The sequence below is a fragment of the Volvox carteri genome, assembly GCF_000143455.1.
Source record: "Volvox carteri f. nagariensis unplaced genomic scaffold VOLCAscaffold_15, whole genome shotgun sequence".
Lineage (NCBI taxonomy): Eukaryota > Viridiplantae > Chlorophyta > Chlorophyceae > Chlamydomonadales > Volvocaceae > Volvox > Volvox carteri.
Genome location: NW_003307558.1, coordinates 580,094 through 600,945, shown reverse-complemented (window position 1 = coordinate 600,945; position 20,852 = coordinate 580,094). Strand labels below are relative to the sequence as shown.

The following is a 20,852-nucleotide window of genomic DNA, read 5'->3' as shown; positions in this document are numbered from 1 at the left end:
TGAGGACGGTGCTGGACGGAGCGCCCAAATCGTCGGAGCGCTTACGCCCGCAAGGACATGTTACCTCTATCGCGTACCTAACTGCCTGAGAGCGGCTATTTAATAAAGACACGGGAAGGGATGCCGTTGGCAATGTGCTGTGCCGTGGTGATGGAAGGCTAAGCGCTAACTGCAGGACGCGTCGCGTACCGCCAATATAGATTTGTAGAGCAGCTGTGATGAGGAGTTCGTTCTACGATGAAGGGGGAAGGGAAAGCTGCTCTATCTACATCCCAGGGGTGTCAAGGCGCTGTGCACGATAGCAGTCATAGAGAAGGCCCCCCGGGTAACATGCCACAGCGCACCGGTGGGACCTCCGGAGTGTAAAACAGCTACAAACTTATGCAAGCGCAGGCACGTGGATGGAAATGGCACCGGGTACTGGTTGAAGATTCAAATTAGGTCGGCTTCCTTATCATGACCCATGGGTCATTACCTGTGCACAGGGCCCTTTTTCGGGATGGCCGTCCCTTACGTCCTCCGCCCGTGCCGTGCCGGTAACCTGCGCCGGCTCCTAATATCTCTCTAACCCCTTTCCCCCACATGGCACCTTTAATCGTACGCATTAATAATCAGCCCCCCCCCTCATCACCGTGCATTCGCCCAAGCGATAAACGAAAGAAGAGCCTGGCCGGCGAAACCCCGCGTGCGTGCACGAATGCAATGGCGCCTCGCTCCCCTTGAACCAGCAACATCGAGACCCGACCCGATCCGACCCGCCACCTCCGCTTTCAGTTGGTGCCTTTGGCATCCTTACGTGCGTCCTCGGTTGTGTGTATGTGTGTCTGTCTGTGTGTACAGCACCATGCCCACGGTCAGAAGACAGTATATCTAGTCGCGTCACCTAGTCAAACAACTAACTAATCAACCAACCTCTCAGCAGGACAGTCGACAGCGTTACCCAAGTGCAGTCCAGGTCCATGCAGCGTGACCATTGAGTACTGTTTATTATGTTATGCATTTAGAAGTTCATCAGCATGGGCGTGTGTGTCTGTCCGTCTGTGTATCTGTCTGTGCGTCTGCGTACGTGTGTGTATATGCATCAGCGGAATATACAGCAGCAGCACACAGCGGCTGCAGCACTGCCATCGGAAGACGTGCCACGCACTCTCGCACCCGTACATCGACACCAGGCTGGTGCCGCACCGCGGCGCACCACGATAACGGCGGCGGGCGGGGACACCACGCTTGGCACAGCAACGCCGTGCACGACAAACGGTCAGACAGGCAAGGCGGATAGACATACAGCAAATCAGCAAGCAGCGCTCGGGAAGACCCGCAGCCCCGGTGGCATCACGCCACATCATACCCCGTGTAGTAAAAGCACACACCATCACACCACACCACACCACACCGCACCGCACCAAACAGTGCCCAACCCGCTGCCGTCAAAGAGGGGAGCGTACAACGAGCTTGCATCGACTTCCCTAACACCCTCCTACCAAGCGCTCACGGCTGCAGTCACAAACCAGTGATAACGATAGAGAGGTTACCACACGAACAAAGAACAAAGGGAAGAGAAAGCGCGGCGCACCAGCACACCCTTTCCTGTGGCCCTGGCCCCCTGGCCACCCCCGCAAGCATACGACTCTTCCTCCACACACCTCCAGTCACCTCAGGTTCCCGCGAAACAGCGAACCGCGACGCGTGCCCTGAGCAGCAACACCACGGCGCGGACCCACACACCGCCAGACGTAGCTCACGCATTCGACTGCAAACTCGTTACATGAAAGATGAAACGCCGAACGCACGAAAGAAGTGGCGGAAGAAAAGAATATTCAAAACAGAGTCCAACGCTACGACTCTGGGACCAGCATCAGGCAGCAGCAGCAGCAGTGGCAGCAGCATTGAACAGCGAACAGCACTCCAACAAGCCCTTCCCCTCTTTGACCCTAGCTAGACTCAGCAAACACGTGCCGGCCTGCACCCGTAGCGCTCTTCATCCAACCCACCCACACCGCCCCGATGCCTCCACACCGCAACTTGAACAACTTGGCAAGCAAATCCGGACGCTTACCAAGTCGTAACAGATCACCGCCACCCCACCGCATCATCCCCTCGCCCATTACCGTCACCATTGCCGCAAGACGACCCGGATATCATCAGACCCCTGACCAAGCGGCTCACCCCAGCAGGTCTAACTCCGCATATAACACACCCCAGCATGTTTACTCCCACTCTGCACACACACACACACACACACAGCCAACACATCACCGAAATCCTTCACCTCATTTACCTTTGCATGCTCACGGTTACCGGCACCCCAGTTGGGAGGCCGCCCCCAAGATGAAGGTGGAGAGCAACGGGCGACGTGGTGCCGGTGTTGCAGTAATGATGAATGCGCGGTGTGTGTAATTTGGCTGTGCTCCATACAGCCGATATAGCCGATGTGTGTTACTTCATCGCCCTAAGTCCTCCTCCCCGCCCCCGCTGTTACGGCAGCCGTCCACGACAACGCAACCGACGCCCGCCGCCGCACAGGGCTCCGTTCCCAAGCCACACCGCAGTTCTTCATGACTCCGCAGACACAAGCCGCTCACACGCCCACAACATGCGCAGCAGCTGCTGACAGACGGCAACATGGTGCGGCAGCAGCTGCAGCGGTGCGTCCCAGCCTGCGTCGCCGCTGTCACCGTCGGCGTCGGCAACTCCAGCGGCGCCCCACCCCACCCCGCCGCTGCCGCTGCCAGTGACGGCGACTTGACGGCGGCCCGGTGTGGGTCCGCCGCGCGCGCCGCTTTGGGCTGTCAGTAGCCAATCCCGCAAGAGGCAAAGGCCGTACAGCTCCCGAAGCATCGATCCTCCAGGATCTGACCAGCCTCCCACTGCGCCGCTGACGCCGCCGTCGGCGCTACAGCCGGCCGGGCCTACGGGACCGCCGTCAGCGGCCAAGCCGTCAGACCGCTCCCCCCATCGACGGCGCTTTTGCATCTGCTGATGCTGCTGACACCCGAGGCCCTGGTTCCCGGGCCCGACGACGCTCGCCGTGCCGCCGCCGCCGCCGTTGTCGTAGCCCGCCGATGTGGCAAGAGCTGGCGAATAGCCTGAGGGGCGCTTGAGAATATTCATGACAGCCGCCGTCTTCGCCGTCGTCTGCGTTGGCCCGCCCTGCCGCTGGCCCTCCTCGCTGCCGCCTGCTGGTCCCGCCGCTGCGGCCTCGAGCGGGGCCCCAATCGGCGGCGGCGGCGGCGGCGATGGGATACGTGGCCATGGGTGCACTGAGAGGAGCCGCAGGTGGTGATTCAGAGCCTCTGCGGCAGCGCAGGTCGTGCTGGGCGGCCGCTGCGCTGGGAAGGCTACCAAGGTAATCGGCAGGCGGAATTCCCCGGCCGCTGGTTGCGCGTATGGGTTCGCCGGCGGCGGCGGCGGCGGCGGCAGTGGGATGGAATGCTGGGGGGCTGCAGCGCTGGCGGGCAGCTCGGAAGAGCAACCGGAGCAAGCCACTGCAAAGCCGCCCTGCGGCAGCCGACAGCCGGGCTGCACGGCGATGGATGGGTGCGGTTCAAGCCACGCGAGCGTTACGGGGGCGGCGGCGGGAGAAGCGGCAGATGGTACAGGAGCCGCGGCTTGGTCCCAACGGCGACGCAGGGAGCCGCCGCCGCCCGCAACAACAGGGACGTACGGAAGCAACAGACGCCACTCCGCCGCTTCGGCGGCGGTGGGCGGCCCTAGCTTCGCGAGTGCGAGAGGTGCCATAGCGGCTCTGGACCGCCCCCGTGTACCAGACGCCGCAACGGCGCCGTTTGGGCTGACGGCACCGTCCGTACAGGCACCAGCTGCGGCGGCGGCGCTGACGTCACCGCTGTACGCTTCCGCAACCTGACGACTGAGAAGCTTGGCATGGCCAAGAACCGTACGGCAGACGAGCGCGTCAAGAGAGTTCGCTTCCCCTGATGCGTGGGAATCCGCTGCGGCCGCTGTTGCTGTTGCTTTCGCCGCCGTCGCCGCTGCCGTTGGCGCCGGCAACAGTGACACCGGCTGTGCCATCACCTGCACTGGTTGCTGTTGCTCCCGGTCCGCAGACTGCAGCTGAGGACCGACCATACCAACATCCCCTATTGCGTCACCACCGGAACTCCGAAACCGTCCCGCCGGATCCGCGCAATCCTGCCTGGCGTCACCGCTGCCGCCAGTGCCGGTTCTGGAGCCGTCGCCACCGCCGCCGTCCACTTTGCAGTTGCAAGGCCCCGATGACGATGACTGCGCCGCCGCCTGCATCGAAAGACCGTCAGGCGCCGTGCCGCCACCACTCCCGCTGGTAGCCGTAGCAGCGACATCGGCTACTGCCGCTGCCCTGTCTTTGTGAGCGTGCGCATCGAAACACAGGGCAAAGGCACGCGCGTCCATAAGCTTACCGCCAGCATCACAGAAAGCCATTGCCAGCCAGCACCGCTCCTGCTGCTGCGGCGGCTGGGGAAAATGCCCGCCAGAGGTTTGGGCTGTGCCAGCCCCCGCCGGGGTGTAAGGCCCGCAAGAAGCCGCCCGTGCTGATGCCTCCGGGAACCGCCACCAAGCGTAGCAACCGTGCAATGTCGGCGGCGGCGCCGGCGGCGTTACCGCCTGGACCGTCCCCGCCGCTGGCCCTGCCCCGTACTGATGAATGGCGGCGGGTTCGGCAGCACTGAGAGGGCTGACGGAGGCGCCGCCCGCGCGTGTAGCATGCAACGGTGGCGGCAAGCCGTGCTGATGCGGTGGAAGGGACGGTGGCGGGGGCGGCGGCGAGGGCGGCGGCGGCAGAGGCAGCGCAGCCGGGTCGTCGTCCCCGGACGCTGGAAGCGACAGCGGCGCCAACGCTACCAGTGGTTCGTACAGTACCGTACGACCGCTGCAACTGCTCGCAACGCAACAGCGATCAGCCCAGCTTTGATTGCTGCCGCCCCCGATGCCGCTATCCCTGCAACCGACCGGTGCCGCCGCCGCGGTGTTACCGGCGGACAACGTGAGGGACGATGACGACGACGATGACGATGCTGACCACGCTGACGCGCCGGCAGCAGCTGCGCCGTACCCGGCCCGCCGCCGACAGAGCTTGCTGTACGCCGCACAGGCAGTGGCCCTGACGCTGGCGCCAGTTACATCGTGCAAGGAAGACGGTAAAACCACCTGGAAAGGAAAGACCGGATCCCCGGCGGAAGGGCCACGCGACGGGTCTTCAAACTCTTTGCAACTTAGGGTTGCCCTTGAGACGTGATGGAGTGATATCCCGCCCGGCATGCTTCGGTCTCCACGGTCCACCGCTCAATCGACTAGCTTCGGTTTCGGTTCTTCCCCCCTCATCTTTCCCCCCTTCCCCTACCAAATCGGCCACAACGCCATATATGACCAGCACCACGTCTCCTAGGGACCGGGGTCCAATCCCTCCGTGCCGACATGAGGCCTCCCCTTCAATGTTTACTTGAGGCCTCCCCTTACCCTCCGCCCCACCTGCACAGTCAAGTCAATAGCTGCCAGCTGCGATAGGTCCAGCTGCGGCGACACCGACCCATGGTTCCCGATCACTGAGGGGCAAGTCCTGTACAAATGACGTGCCGCACCGCCAAGCCTCGCCAACAGCGCTGGATCCGCGGAGTCGTTGCTGACGGGCGCGACGCCGCCGTACGGCAACACGGACGAGCAGGACGACGCGGATGCGGTTACCGGGTAACCCGCGGGGGGTTCGGGAGGCGTGGATGCAGCGCTGCCGCCGCTCGCGGCCGCCGCCGCCGCCGCAATGGCTTCACTTCCCGATGCTGCGGGTGCCGCAGTACCCCCACTGCCGCCACTACAACCCTCGCCAACCCAATGACAGCCCGGTGCCGCGTTAGACGACGGCTGTGCCGCATGGTCCTGCTTCTGCTTGTGGTGCTGCTGTTGTAGGCGCATGTACTGCTGATGGTGATGGGAAAGGGTTTCCCTGCTTGCAGCAGCTGCGGTGACGCTGTCGCGAAGGCCTGGTGCCGGCGGCGCCGCCAGCGGCGTCGGCGCTGCCGGTACACGCGCCGCCGGGGTCACCGGCGCCAGGCAGGCACACACCTCCATCAGCGCCCTCAGCACGTCCTCCTCACAATCGGACGGTGGGACCACGTATACGACAAGCGCCGGCGGCCCGACATCCGGCAGATCCCCGGGCCCTATGCTGGCACTACTGCCGCCGCCGGCAGCAGCAGACCCCAACCCAACCCCCTTACACCCTGCAACCGCAGCCGCTGCAGGGCCCAAGTCCTGATGTTGTTGTTGCTGCTGCTGTTGTGACAGTGGCGGCGACATAGATGGTTGTAGCAGCAGATGGCGTTGCAACTGGCGACTCACGTGCCGTAGGTTTCGCCAGTAGTGGCACAGAGGCACCGGAGCTCGCGCCGCCGCTGCTGCTGCTGTCCCCCACGGCCCCGCCCCACAAGCCGCAGCACCACCCTTGGCAGCTGGGGCGGCTGTGCAAGCAGCCATCCCTGGCCGGTAGGAAGGCTCGTCGGGTGTCCAAGCGGGCTCTGAAGCTGCCGACGCCAGGGCGTGGTTGCTCCGAAACCCAAGTATGGCACTACGAACTACGCTGGGGTCGGGCCGTCGCGCAAGCGGATGCCAACTGAATGGCGCGGTCGCCGCCGCCGCTGTTGCGTCGGCGGCGGTGGCGCCGTCTGCCGTCGCTGCCGCTTGGGGCGGCCCGGGCCCGGGGTCTAGCGGCACGGGGATGACCCCGTCTATGGAGTGCAGGTGCGCCGGGGTACGCCCCGGCGTGTGCGTCCCCAAGCGCATTGCCAAGAAGGTCGCGGATACGTCCTGCACGGCGAGTATTGTTACAATGCGACCCGTGTGTCTGAGAGCTAGGGGTGTGAACAGGGCGAACGACGGCGACTTGACGTGATATTGCAAACCGCTGCTGGCCTGCGGATGATGATTTGGCACACGTGCTGGCGGAAGCATTCTACCTCTCACCTTTTTCCTATTTCTCGGGTGCGGGACGTGGCTATGAGGCGGGTTACTCTGCAGCCACAGGTCAACCACCTCGCCTTTTCTCTCCTCGCTGGCACGGTACTCCCTCTTCTCCACAGTCCCCACCTGCCCCGGCTTCCAACCCTCAGCAAGCCAGCCTGCCACCCCCACCTGCGTCACACCGCCTCACCCGTATGAACATCCTCGCTGCCGAGGAATGCTGCTCCCCGCATACCACATAGTACTGCGCCGCCTTGGGAGGCCCACAAGGCTCCAGGGAGACCTGCAGGTATTGCAACAGCCGTGCAAAACGACCATGGCCGCATTCGCCGCAGCTTGGAATTCCGTCCTTTTTTTACTGCTGGACGCTGCCGTCTCATCCAAGCTGAACATAATAAAACACTGTTTGACCCCAGCTTCCCCCAGATCCTTCTTCAAACCCTTTTTCCCAGGCGGAAGGTAGTCCAGGGAAAGCGTACCTTGTCCCAGCAGGACAGCACCGCCGGCTGCGCCACAAGCCAGTCCCCCTGAAATAGGGATCACGTTGAGTCGAATTTGTGTTGGACACACAAGAGTGGGCGGTGAGGAGGCGAGGGATAGTTCGAAGACCAACAACACCGCAACAACAAACACAGAAGGAACCACCCGCACCAACGGCCGGGGACAGAAGTTAACACTGTCTCCGTGCGGAAGCTGGGCTGGTAGGAACGGCGGACCGTACTGCGCCACGTGCACGCAACGGTCTGCGAGGCCCGCCGTATCGCTAGCGGGCTGCGGACGGCCCCGTGTGCCTGTGAGCTATGTAAACGGGTAGCACGCACTTCTTCCTGGCCCCGTTTTTCTACCGAAACCCAGATGCGTACCAGTCCCAATATGGTAAAGATGGCAACATAGCACCTGCTGCCGTCCCGGTGTCAGCGTAGGAGCCCACAGTAGGTTCATAGCAAACCTCCAGACAGAAACCCTTAACCACAGGCCTGAGAAGGTTGGGAGAGTGCCTCCCAGACTCCATCCCGCGCCCCTGCGCACACCCTGGACTCTTAACTACCGCATGCCTTTCAGCCAGCGGCGTCCTGTGTTCCCAGCCCGCAGCAGAACCTGGGAGCTGCTCTTTCCCACCTCGAATCCCACGAGCGCCGCTGGGGCCCCCATAGCCGTTGCCTCCAGCTGCGGTAGCGGTCCTCTGCCACTCGCTGCTGCTGCCATGGCCATGGCCGGGGCCGGGGCTGGGGCCGCACGAAGAGGTGGCGACGCCGTCGCCGCCTCAGGCACGGGGAGCCGGCGCCAACCCTGAGCTTGGCCCAGGCTGCCATGGGCGCCTCCTGTGTGCCAGAGGCATGCCCCCCGTCCATATGTGACAAAGGGAATAGTGCGGGGGCATAGATTCGAGTTTGGGTCGAAAGCTGCAGCACGTGGAACCAAGGGTAACGGTGTACGACCGGGGCTGCGCATCGCCACGCGTTCGAGCTTAGCGCCAAGCACCACGCCTACATACACCCTGGATTTCGTCAGGTTTGCATCTCCTCCCACCTTACCGGCAAATTGCCCGGCCCATCCCACTGGTGCCATGCGCAACGCATACGTGTTCAACCCACCCTGCTGACAGCCGCTGCCCACAGCTGCCACGCGGCCGCATAGCTCCGCCAGCAGCTGTATGAACTGAAAGCTGGTCGAAGCTTGGGCTGCCGTGATGTTGACCTGGGCTTCCTCAGAGATGGCCCGCAGCAGCGCGCTGCCGGGCACGTCCGCCACCGTGCCTAAAGCCGGACTACTGACGCGCAGATTGACGTCGGTAGGATACAACGCCTGCTGCTTTATGAGGTCGACTAGCGCCGCCTCCGGCCAAGCAGACCGCACCCAAGCATATGGCGGGACGGGCGGCGGGTAGAGGACTTGATGGGGAACCGAAGCTGATGCCGCTGGCTCGGGCGCAGGGGAGGGCGCAACTGCGATGCATCCAGCTGGAGCTGTTTCTACTTGTCCAGATTCCGTTGGCTTTGTTGGCACTGCTGCGCTTGCCGCACGGTCTCCGTTCTGGGGGACTGCACCATCGCTGACCAAGTGTGACAGGCGCTGTCGTAAGGAAGTTTCTGCAACAGGGGCATAAGCTGTATTTGCTACTGTGTTGCTTGACCACTCGGGCGCAACCAACACCCTGGTGCGAGCCCGGTGCATTTGCTAGAAAGCAAGTATGCAAAAGTGCTTTGACGTCATGACAGACTAAGTTTGTTATATTTTAAGGTTATCGCATTTTGCTTCTAATAAACCGGCCGAGGGGTACTGAAGTTTTCAGGCAATCAGTCGTGAAATGACCCGACTCTCAAACGGGCGACAGAATGCAGAGCGGCTGCTGTTTTAATGAAACACAGTTGCTCTCCATAAGCAGTTTTTGATACTGCACACCAATACTTTTTAGCAATTAGGTTCGCGCCTTCGCTGTCGTTGGACAAGACGTCGGATCGAGCGGGAGCCTGATTGTGACGTTTCCAATAGCTCCAACAGGTGTTCATTGTACCTGGCGTTTGTGGGACCCGATAATGCGGGGCGGCACCGGGGACACGGCTGCGCAGCGCGATCTGAAGGCGGGATGGAGCGGCCCCGTGCCCGACATAGTGTTTCCTAACCCTTCCTTTGCGAGGGGATTGTCGATAATCTAACTAAAAATTGCAGTTGATAGGCAGTCGGGCAGGCCAGGTCGCCTTCTGCGGGGCCCTAGTTAGCTTGAGACACCCCGTTCGGCAAACGCAAGCTGATACCAACCCGCACGCAGCCTCCCTCCTTCCGTGACTTACATGCGCAGGGATGGGAAGTCAAACTACCGGCATCGGACTACAAGCATTCATTAGCACCCCCTGCATTCTCTAACCACCCAGTCGCACCCCTTACTGTTTGTGTCCGCAACCCCGTGGACGCGCCGCAGGCGACATGGCCTCCGCAGCCGAAGCCCAGCTGGCTCGAGTCGATGAAGCAACCCTGGTGCGCGTGCGTCAACTCATGCACGCCGTACGGGTACCGTCGTACAGTGACAAGGTGTACAAGGACGAGTGTATGTTCACGTACGACTCTCCCGAGTCCCCTGGCGGACTGTACGTCAACCTCAGCACATTTCAGGTACAGGCGAACATCAACCCCACCCGACACCCAAGTCACGTAGCCAGTAACACCCAAACCTACACTGTCCAATCCATCAGGCGAACTGGGTCGATATTGCTCTAGCAATACCTCCCCGAAGTTGTGCAGACCTGTCCGTCGTTCCCCGTGTTTCACGCCTCCCGCTTGGCGTCCTGCTTGCCTGCCCTGTTTTCCCCATCCCCTGGCTTATGCACATGTATGATTTCTGCTGGCTCTCTCTTGGAACTCCGCCGACTCTTCAATCCTATAGTAGTTTTCACGTAGACAGGGCTGCTGGGTCTTACTACAGCCAACGGGGCATCGTGAAAAGAGTCTTACACGATAAGGAGTATTTCTTCCATCGACTAAACGCAGTTTGCTGATCGTGTAAATCCCTGGTGCTGGTGCTGCTGGTGCTCGTGCGTATGAAATTTTGCGATGCAGGGCTTTGGTGAGGAGATGGTGGCCCTAGATCAGCAGCGCACCGGGGCCGGACTCTATCTGCACCTGCGCTACAAAAGGGTGCGAAGGGGCTGGTCGGGGGCGGGACGGGGACTCGGGGTGCGTACTCGGGTGCCGGGGATAGCAAACACAAGTCAGGGCCCAGCTCAGCTCAGCTCCCGCGGACGGAACTCATCCAGTTTGGACACCTCGTAAAAGCGGTTGAGGCTGAAAAAAAGTGAAAGGAGAAAACACCGAACCCGGATAAGGCCCACGGAGGAACGGCCTATTGAGGGGAAGGAGAAGCCCCGGAGGTAAGGAAGAAGCCCCGTCCTGTCCTGTCTGCCTGGCATACGCTCCTGGCTCGGTTCTGGTGGAGCATAAGGTTGCACTGCGCGGCCAAGCACGCCCCCCGCACAACGCAGCCCGTTGGCTTGTGCAGCTACCAAACCCCCCTTGGCTGTAGCCCTGGAACCCCTGTTCGCTTGGGCCAGGTAAACCTGGGCCCGTGTGAAGTTGGCTGAGTTTACATTCGCCGTTTCATGTTCGCGTTACATGGTTGGTTTCCAGGGGCATGGTCTCCCCGCTCCTCACCACATCCATTCATGAAACGGAGTATCATGTTCTCTCCCTCCGTCCCTTCCTATTCCCCGTGTTGCTACTGCTGCCACCGCTGCTGCTGCTGCTGCTGCTGCCAGGTTCCGTTGCCCAAGGCGGAGGTGGAGGCCGCCCGTGCTGCCGCTCAGGCCGCTGGTCAGCTGCTGCTCAATGCGCCTACTTTCCGACTGGACAAGCGGCAGTCGCTGGTGGTGATGGCACAGGGCGGGAAAGAGCGGCTGGAGGTGCCGTTGCCCTGCCCCGACCTCCCCGAGCGGGTGCTGCAGGTGGGGAGGAGAGGCGCGAGGGGGGAGGGGTTGGGGGAGAAGGTGAAAGTATAGCAGGCGGGTGGAGTTTCGGGAATGTTGGGGTTGGTAGGAAGAGATGGGGTTCAGTACCCGGGGGCTGTTGGGCTGAAGGCTGGTGATGCTGGATTTCGAGGTGCGCTACCACGGGGTGATATGACCGGCGGGCGAGGCAGCTGAGAGCACAGGCAGGTGCCCTGCCGCGGCCCCTCGCACTCTGCATCCTCTGTGCCATGCAACGCGTATTTTCCTATTAGACCTGGCTCTGCCTACCTGCCTGCCTACGTCCCGACCTTCCTACCGACCTGCCTGCCTGCGTCCCACCTAGCTGTCTTGCCCAAGTATTGAAAAACTCATTCGCTTTACCCTCCCTCCCTCCCACACCCGTGCCAGTCCATTGACGGCGTGCAGCGCCACGAGAGTGTGACCGCTGCGGATGCGGTGGCGGTGTTTGAGGAACCCCGCCGGGTTAGCAAGTACGCAGCGGGTTTGGAGCAGCTCAACACCGGCAGGAAGATCAGGTGCGCCGGTCTGTGCGTTAGGGTAGGAAAGGCAAGTCAACATCAATTGGCGGTAAGGCGGGGGCGCCTGCTTGGTAAGATAGGTCAGGTCTCATGGAGTGTGAGGCGGGAACGGTAGCGACATGGCGGGAGCATGGCGGCGGGTTTGGGCCGTTATTGTGCTGCTTGGTCGTAATTCGTGTGATTTGCATCGCGGCTTGAAGGATTATCTGAGGAGTCTTATTCTCCCCCCCCCCCCCGATGATCGGCCTCATAGCTGCATGCCCGGTTAGTTAATGGCCGGCCGAAGCCCAGTTCTCACTTTTTCGGGTTCTTTCTGATACCGTACTACGGGATCCCGAGTCCTCATCCTCCCACCGTGTCTGTTATGGCACTTGTCGGCATTTTCTATGTCCTCATCTGGTGATGCCCATTTATCCTTGCTACTCTTTTTCTCAAGCCCATCCTCGGGGCGCCCGCTGCGTCCGTGACCTCTTGTGTGCCACTCTCTTCGGCCATCCACATCCCCGATCGATCGCCCCCGCCTTGCAGCCCCAACCCCGCCGACTGGCGCTGCGACGAGACGGGCGCCAAAGAGAATCTCTGGCTCAACCTGTCCACTGGCTTCATCGGCTCCGGACGGAAGGTATGAGTTGGGCGGAATGGGCTTGGGCGGATGGGTTGTCTGTCTTTAAAATATTAACGTGTGCGATTAAGCCAATCAGCTGTGCGGTGGGCCTGCTCACTTGCTTACTCAACAACCCAATTCACTTGACACTTCGCCGTTGCGCCTCACCTACCCCGGCCCTTGCGCGGATGCTTTTTGGGACGTTAGTTGCCCGTCAATTGGCCCGTGTTGCTTCTTGCGTATAATCACACCCCCCGCGCACTGCGGCAGTTGTTGACACTCGTGTATTTTGCATCTGGCCTGATCTCTCCCTGGCCCTGCGCCCCCACCTCGCTCGTCGCACTCCACTCCACTTCAGAACTGGGACGGCAGTGGCGGCAACGGCGCTGCGTTGCGCCATTTCGAGGCCACCGGTCGCCGGTACCCCCTGGTGGTCAAGTTGGGCACCATCACGCCTCACTCGGCTGACGTGTACAGCTACGCACCCGACGAGGATGACATGGTCACCGACCCGCACCTGGCGCAACACCTGGCGTACTGGGGCATTGATATCATGCAGGTGAGGTGGATGCGGTTTGACTTTTTTGGTGTGAAGATGGGCAGGATGGAGGACGTGGGAGGACTTGGTGGTAGAGAATATGAACCAATATTGTGTTGTTCTTTGCTGTTGCTGTCAGTTTGCTGGCACTGATGGCACTGCTGTCAGGTTATGTCCTTGCCTTCGGAGCTGCTTACGATCCCGCTGCTGCTACTGTTGTTGTTGCTGCTGCTGATGTTGTTGTTGTTATTGCCATCATCTCATGCCTGTCTTGCCTCAGATGGAGAAGACCGAGAAGACAATGTCGGAGCTGCAAGCTGACCTGAACACCAACTACGAGTTCAGCCGCATCACAGAGGCGGGCGCGGAGCTGCAGCCGCTGTCGGGACCGCGACTGACAGGCCTTATCAACTTGGGTAATTCGTGCTACATGAACAGCGTGCTGCAGGTGTGCATAAGGGGGGGAAAGGGATGTAAAGCGGTCGTGGGGTGATGGGGTGCCCGTTTCCCCGGGTTTGTCGCCTCCGTGTAATGTTTTGTCTTTTTTGGCGTCCATCGCACAGACAAGGAGACCTTCGAACTTTTGGATTTTGGACGATTAGTATGTAGTTGAGGAAAAGGCGATTGCTACATATTTCGTTGTTATGTGTTATGTCTCCAAATATTTTTAGCCTCTTCTTCGCTTATCTTGCATTTCTCGCGCCAATGCGGATTTCCACACGAAAATCATGCGCTTTGTCTTCCAACCGTGTTTCGCCCGCCTGTTGTTCTCATCCGTACGCGTCCCCGCCACGGCCAGTTGCTGTTCACGCTGCCGGAGGTGGCGGCTCGGTACGCGGGGGCCGCCCAGAGGATCCTTTCCTCCGCACCCTCCGACCCCGCCTCTGACTTGCCCACCCAGCTGGCGAAGTTGGGAGTGGCGCTGGTGCAGGGCCGCACCGGGCACTGCATGGATCCGCAGCCGCAAGCGACGACGACGCAGCACCCGGAGGTGGCCGCAGCGGCCGGCGATGGAGAGGCAGCTATGGAGGTGGATAGCGGTAGGTTTATGGCGCGAATTGTGTGCCCGGCGGGAGCGGCTGCAGGAAAGCCTGGTGCATTGTGGTGGTGGATGACCGAAAAGTGCTGAGCGATAACGCGCGAGTGTGTTCGGTCGCGGACAGGTTGTGCGTAGCGATGAGCTTCTTAGGCCGGGACTTGGACTTCCGACCTGACTGGTGCACTACCGGCTATGACAGCAAGTGTCTGGACCTCATCACTCTTCTCCCCCTGACCCTGACCCTGACCCTGACCCTGACCTGACCCTGACCCTGACCCTGACCCTGACCCTGACCCTGACCCTGACCCTGACCCTGACCCTGACCCTGACCCTGACCCTGACCCTGACCCTGACCCTGACCCTGACCCTGACCCTGACCCTGACCCTGACCCTGACCCTGACCCTGACCCTGACCCTGACCCTGACCCTGACCCTGACCCTGACCCTGACCCTGACCCTGACCCTGACCCTGACCCTGACCCTGACCCTGACCCTGACCCTGACCCCGACCCTGACCCCGACCCCGACCCCGACCCTGACCCCGACCCCGACCCCGACCCCGACCCCGACCCTGACCCTGACCCTGACCCCGACCCCGACCCCGACCCCGACCCTGACCCTGACCCTGACCCTGACCCGACTCGCACACGCGCTTCCCTAGCACTCGCTCAATCGCATCTACACCTACTTGTTGCTCCGTCTTTTCCTTTCTCTACCTCTACCGCTACCTCTACCTTCATACCACCACACGTCACTCATATCCCCTTCCAGCTTTTCCGTGACCACCATCCATGGCCTCCTCCATCTGCGCTCTTCCTTCTCATCTGCCGCCGCTGCCGCCTGTCGCGGCCCGCTGTCGCTGTGCTGCCTGTCGCCGCCGCTCCCGTAAAAGAGTCCGAGCTGGTGCCACTGCCCGACGACGAGCGGTGTCATGCGGTGCGCCCGCTGGCCTTCAAGTCGGTGGTGGGTCGGGGTCATCCGGAATTTTCTACAGGCCGACAGCAGGATGCGGCCGAGTACTTCACACACCTCATGGAACTGGTAGGTGGGAGACCTACCTCCGCCCCGCCGCCTAGGGGAGGCTGAAAGGCCGGGAATACTAGTAGAGAGAGAACCAAAAGTCCTGAAGCCCAGTCCTGCACGCCAACCCCGGGTTGGGGATCCGGCAACTGGGGAGTTACTGGTCACGTGCTACCGCTTGCGGTTGTAGCTTGAGCAGAGAAATCTTAAGTTTGGTTGTTTGTTGTGGCCTGTATGGAAAGGAGGGAGTCCGCCTCCGCAGGACTCCGGAGAGAGAGATGGAGGCCCCGACGTGAATGTAGAAGAAGGAGCGGAGGCCACATGCGTTTTGGCCGCCGCTCCTCTCTCTTTCCTCCGTTCTCTGCCCCAGCCTCATGAGCCGCTGGTTAGCTTCCCTTCTCCCTTTCCGCTAACCCACCATCATCGCCTTCATCGCCTTTATCGCCTTTATCGTCTTAGGTATCCCGAGCGGAGCACGCCCAGGGGGAGCGACTGGGCGTCACCTCGGTTGCAGCGGCCGGCAGTGGCGGCGCCGCTGCGGGCTCCGGCGCGCTTCCTCTTCCCGCCTGCTTCCGCCTGGGCTTGGAGGACCGGCTCCAGTGCAGTGAGAGCGGCGCAGTGAGCTACCGCAGCACACCCACCTCCCTGGTCATGTTGCAGGTGGAAAGAAGACGGCGGCGGATAGGGGGGCCGGTGGATGGTTTGGGTGGGCGGGTGGAGGCGACGGAAATGTGAAAGAGTCAGCGGCTTAGCGTAGCGGGCGCTTGCGGGTGGATGATATGTTATGTGATGGAAGAAGCACGCTCACTTGGGGTGAACTGCCGACAGACACGTCCAAAGCACCTAGCTTTATTACTTTTGGTGCTCCCTGAGAATACTTACCTTTTCCAATTGAAATACCAGATACATCTACAAACTGATATATATATATTATTATATATCATTATATTATATTATTATATATATTATTATATATATTATTATTACTATTTATATATATATATATATATATATTTATATTTATTTATATTTATATATATACTCATATCTATACCAAGATGGTTTTCAGGACGAACAACTGCTGCCGTAGGCAGGAGCTCAAAGCGGTAATGCAGCGTTGGTGGAGGGAGGGGCTGTTGGGCTGGCGGCTGAGGTCGGGGCTGGCGGGGCGGTGTCTCATCTTCTCGTTGGCGGTCTTGTCCCTCGCTGTGACCTCAATGTGCGTGTTGTGTGTATGTATGTGCGCGCAGGTGCCCCTGGAAGCGGCTGTGAACTCTGAGGCGGTGGCGGAATACCGTGACCGACAGGCCAAGCGGCAGAGACTGAAGGAGCAGCAGGCGCAGGTAGGGTAGGGTAGGGTAGGTAGGGTTTAGAGTAGATGGGCGATAGGGAAGGTTAACGTAGGGTAGGGTAGGTATGGTGGCCTTCTGCTTGTGGGAGAGTATTTGGGCGTTCGGAGAGGAAGGAAGCTAGGTCCCGTCGATGCTCCATTCAGGAGTATCCCCTTGCTTCACTCCATCTCTTCAGTGGCTTTATTATCCACTTGTTCGGGCGGGCCGAGTTTCATCCAGGTCAATGATACGAATATCCTTACTGGCGGCTTGCGAGGAACGCTTGCAATCCTCACCGCCATGCCTTGCTGCTGCCGCTGCTGCTGCCGCTGCTACTGCCGCTGCTACCGCCGCTGCTACTGCTGCTGCTACTGCTGCTGCACTCTTGTCATCGTCACGATTGTCTCTATGTTGTCGTTATTCCCCCCCCCCCCGGTGGCCAAACCCGCCCTGCTTTACCAGGCGTACATTGGTGCTGCGCCCGAGGGCGGCGAGGCGGCAGCAGCCGATGGCAGCGGCGGTGCCGTCGCCACCGCCGGCGGTGATGCTGCCGTCGGCAAGGCCGGCGCGCCCCAGGTGTCGGGTCCCGGCAGCGGCGGTCTGGTGGTGGTTGCGGATGCGGCGGAGGAGGCGGTGCTGCCCCGGGTGCCCTTCGATGCCTGCCTGCAGCGCTTCAGCGGCACGGAGGTACGTGTGACCACATGAGCATGAGGCTGCGTGCTGACGTGCGTGTGAAGTGTGCGAATGTGTGCGAATGTGTGTGTGTGTATACTGCCTGCCGGGACAGGCGAAGGTGCGTGTATCGACAGTAGCACCTCGACTGGTTCCATTCTGTGTCGTCCGTATGTCCCCCACATGCCCACAGCTCCCCCGTCCAACAATCCCCCCGAAGTTGTGGCCCAGTGGTTACCCGTCTTACCTCCGTAAGGTGCTCTTACCCACTCCAGGTGTCAGGGCTCTTGGATCCTTCGGTGTAGTCTGTGTCCCTGCCTGCGTCCCGTGATGATCCGTTCAACTCTCTGTCTTTGTGGCCGCCACCTCAAGTGCTGAACACCCCCGGTTCTCTCCCCCATCACGCGCACCCGCCGCATGCACCTCGGCAGTTGGTGGACGACTACCGTAGCGCCGCGCTGGGAGGCAAGCGCACCACCGCCACCAAGCGCACCCGGTTCGCCAGCTTCCCGCCGTACCTGCTGGTGCAGATCAACAGGTGCGCGCGTCCTGGTGGGGCCGGCGCGGGGGGAGCAGGCAGTGCAGGCAGTGCCCGCCTCCCCTCTAACGTTCAAGCCACACAGCTGCGGGGTGTATGCCGCCGCACACGTATACACGTGCTATGTGTGGGGTGACGGGGGAGGGAAGGGAGGGGAGCTTGGGAAGTTGGAATGCCACGGCTGGGGGCTGCGCTTTTACTCACAGTCGACAGCCCAGCTCCTGGTATGGGAGCTTAACCGGTATCAGTTGGTGCGTTGGACGGCAATGTCGCCACCTCCACCACCACCATCACCACCATCACCACTATCCCTATTCCCGTGGCCTGCAGATACTTTCAGGATACGGATTGGACGCTAAAGAAGATGGAGGTGCTGGTGGACGTGCCCGACCACCTGGACCTGGAGCCTCTGCGGGCCACTGGGCCCCATCCCGGAGAGCGCATGCAGCCTGCGGAGCCGGAAGAACAGCAACAACAGCAGCAACAACAGCACGTCGCCGTCGCCGTGAATCAAGGCGGCGGTGGGGCCGCGGCGCAGCAGCCGCAGCCGCAGCCGGACGAGGCGCTGGTTTCGGCGCTGGTGGACATGGGTTTCGAAGCCAACGCCTGCCGGCGCGCGGCTGTGGCTGTTTCCAACAGCGGCGCGGAGGCGGCCATGGAGTGGCTCCTGATCCACTTGGACGACCCCGATATCAACGACCCGCTGCCGGGTGAGGGGCGAGCGGGTTTGGGGAATTTGGGTGGTGCTTCTACCAGTGGGGCGGGGGCTGGTGGGTAGGGGGGTAGGCTTGGGGGTCTTTGTGGGATTGGCATTAACTGGACTGGACTGGAGGTGGATGTGAGAGGTGCGATAAGAACTTGCGATTGACGGGCCAGGGGGCCCCGTGGGGTGAGTGACCGAAAGAGGCAGGACAGGGCAAACCGGGAGATAGGGGGTCGCAGTGGAGTGAAAATGACCCCCGACGTGATTCGTTGCGGGGGGAGAAAGGGAGGGAAATGCGGCATCCGACTCCCTCCCATTCCCCTAAGTTCCTAGAGGGAGCCCTTTTCACGCAGAAAGCTGCTTGCTGTATAGATGTAAGATGTAAGAGCTGTTTCCGACTGCTACCCGTAGAGCCGACGCAAGCTGGTGGCGCTGGTGGCGGTGCCCCGGCAGCGGCCCCCGCGGACCCGGAGAAGACTTCGCAGCTGACGGCGATGGGCTTCTCAGAAACACACGCTGCGGCGGCGCTGCAGGTGTGTGCAACCCGTTGGGGGGTTGTGGGGGGAGATGAAATGCTTGTTGTCGGTGTTTGTTGTGCTTGCGGAGGTGTATCTGCACCTTAAAAAATGGAGAGCATCGCATGTGATCGTGTGGAGGGTGACGCGGACTAGGAAGGAAATACATGTAGTGGGGCGGCTCCTCGTCGTCGTCGTTGAGCAACGAGAGCACATGACTAGGCAGGAGACGCAGTGTGGACTGGGAATCCAGCGTCAATTTCATCCAGGAGTACACGCGTGTAAATGTTATTCACGATTCTATCAGTTATCGATCGAACAGATTCACGTTTTGTACGGCGCAGGCCTGCAATGGCTCCCTGGAGCGTGCTGCTGACTGGCTGTTCAACCACATGGACGATCTGGATGCAGCAGTTGCGAAGGTACAGCATGTGCAGTCCATGTCTCTGGGCCATTGGTACGCTGCATGTCTGAAATATTGTTGTCGTAGTACACTGAGGTTGCAACTGATCCACCCTGGAGTCTATCCCTGGAGGCACCCGGATTTGGTTCTCTTGATCTCCATCTGACTGTATGTGTATATTCGTGCCCTGCGAAGTGGTGTCCTGGCATGTGTCCGCGCGATGATGGCATGTGTTTAATGTGATGGTCAATGTGTGCGACTGCGGCGTGTTGAGTACAATTGAGTTCCGTTTTGTCGTCCAACTTGACTGTCCGGCGGCGTTTTCAATACGTGGTGGTATGAGCGATTCCCTGTGACGCGTGTCGTGCACAGGTGCTTTCCGCTGGCGGCAGCGGCGGCGACGGTGGCGGCGGCACCGCGGCCCCACCGACTGCGACAGCGGCCGCAGCGCCCAGCGGCGGCTCTTCCCCCGCCGGCCAGCTGCTTGACGGTCCGGGCCGCTACGAGCTGGTGGGCTTCATCTCTCATATGGGCTCCAACCTGGCGTGTGGTCACTACGTAGCTCACATCAAGAAGGACGGCAGGTGGGGGGGGTGATTTGTGTGATGTGCGTGTGTGCGACGCCTGCCTCGGTGCGGCGCAAGGTTTAGGATCCAAGGATAAAAAAATTCAAGAAGATGCGCATCCGGACCTAGAACGAGCGGAAGATAATGTGTTGACCAGCGGGTCGAGGATGCCTTCCATGTAGCTGCTTGAGTCATACGGAGCGAACACTTGGCCTGTGCCGCAAACCGCCTTGCCCACGCACCGACGCGCTTACGAGTGTGCCCAACCGCATTAATGCACAGGTGGGTCATTTTCAACGATGAGAAGGTCGCGGTTTCGGAGAAACCCCCGCGCGACCTGGGCTACCTGTACCTCTTCAGGCGGATTGAGCAGTAGCATCTGCGCTTAGCATGTGCTACAGCAGAGATAGCAGCAGCGGTTGCCAGGAACAGCTGGCGGTGGGAGCTTGCGCTCGGAGGCTGAGGGATAACAATGCCCTCCCTGCGGCCAGAGATCCTGATAGGGAAGAGAGGAATTATACATAGTGACAACATGTCGGTGGCAGGCTTTAGCAGGCAGGGATGTTTGTAGTGTTGCGTTTGCTGGTGTAAGGTGTAGTAGCTGCTGCCGCAGGCGTTGGAAGTGGCGATGACGATCCTGCGCCCAGGTTTTCAAAGGAGATATGACGCGGCGGGTGCGCTAGATGCGGGGTAATCGCGGCGGACGACGCCGCCGTGTAGTCATGATGCACGGGGGCAAAAGAGTGCAAACACTTATGGTATGCGGATAGGTGGGGTGGCATATGCGTGTGGGAGGATACACGGGATAAAACAAATGAAATGGTGGTGGTGGTGCGCGAACATGCGAACCAGGTTCACGACAGAAGTTCCTCATATGTCTCAAGGGAGTCTCACTTGTTTCTTTAACGGCCTTTAACCTCCAGTATAGTCGTGTTTGCCGTAGTCAGGTACACGGACACTATGCAGTGATGTGGGGATAGGTGACCCCATATTCTTG

At 60.7% G+C, this 20,852-nt stretch overlaps 2 protein-coding genes across 2 annotated transcripts; one reads left to right on the top strand and one right to left on the bottom strand.

Annotated features, from left to right (window-relative positions):
• Positions 1–1,477: 1,477 nt before the first annotated feature.
• On the bottom strand, positions 1,478–9,559 carry VOLCADRAFT_90021 (uncharacterized protein; the record flags this gene model as incomplete). Its single annotated transcript, XM_002949565.1, has 11 exons — positions 1,478–1,494; positions 1,644–1,691; positions 2,583–5,145; positions 5,467–6,264; positions 6,331–6,900; positions 7,139–7,231; positions 7,428–7,475; positions 7,600–7,719; positions 8,068–8,270; positions 8,484–8,784; positions 9,464–9,559. The coding sequence occupies 11 exons, from the start codon at positions 9,557–9,559 to the stop codon at positions 1,478–1,480; spliced, it is 4,857 nt and encodes a 1,618-aa protein (XP_002949611.1).
• Positions 9,560–9,873: 314 nt separating this feature from the next.
• On the top strand, positions 9,874–20,231 carry VOLCADRAFT_90020 (uncharacterized protein; the record flags this gene model as incomplete). The annotated part of the gene is made up of 21 exons (XM_002949673.1): positions 9,874–10,059; positions 10,504–10,581; positions 11,247–11,384; positions 11,796–11,923; positions 12,455–12,548; positions 12,889–13,089; positions 13,349–13,516; positions 13,868–14,108; positions 15,000–15,148; positions 15,498–15,512; positions 15,587–15,745; positions 16,378–16,470; positions 16,921–17,145; positions 17,246–17,251; positions 17,324–17,386; positions 17,562–17,668; positions 17,999–18,378; positions 18,783–18,904; positions 19,231–19,308; positions 19,662–19,873; positions 20,138–20,231. 21 exons carry the CDS (start codon positions 9,874–9,876, stop codon positions 20,229–20,231), a joined length of 2,937 nt encoding a protein of 978 aa, XP_002949719.1.
• Positions 20,232–20,852: the final 621 nt, after the last annotated feature.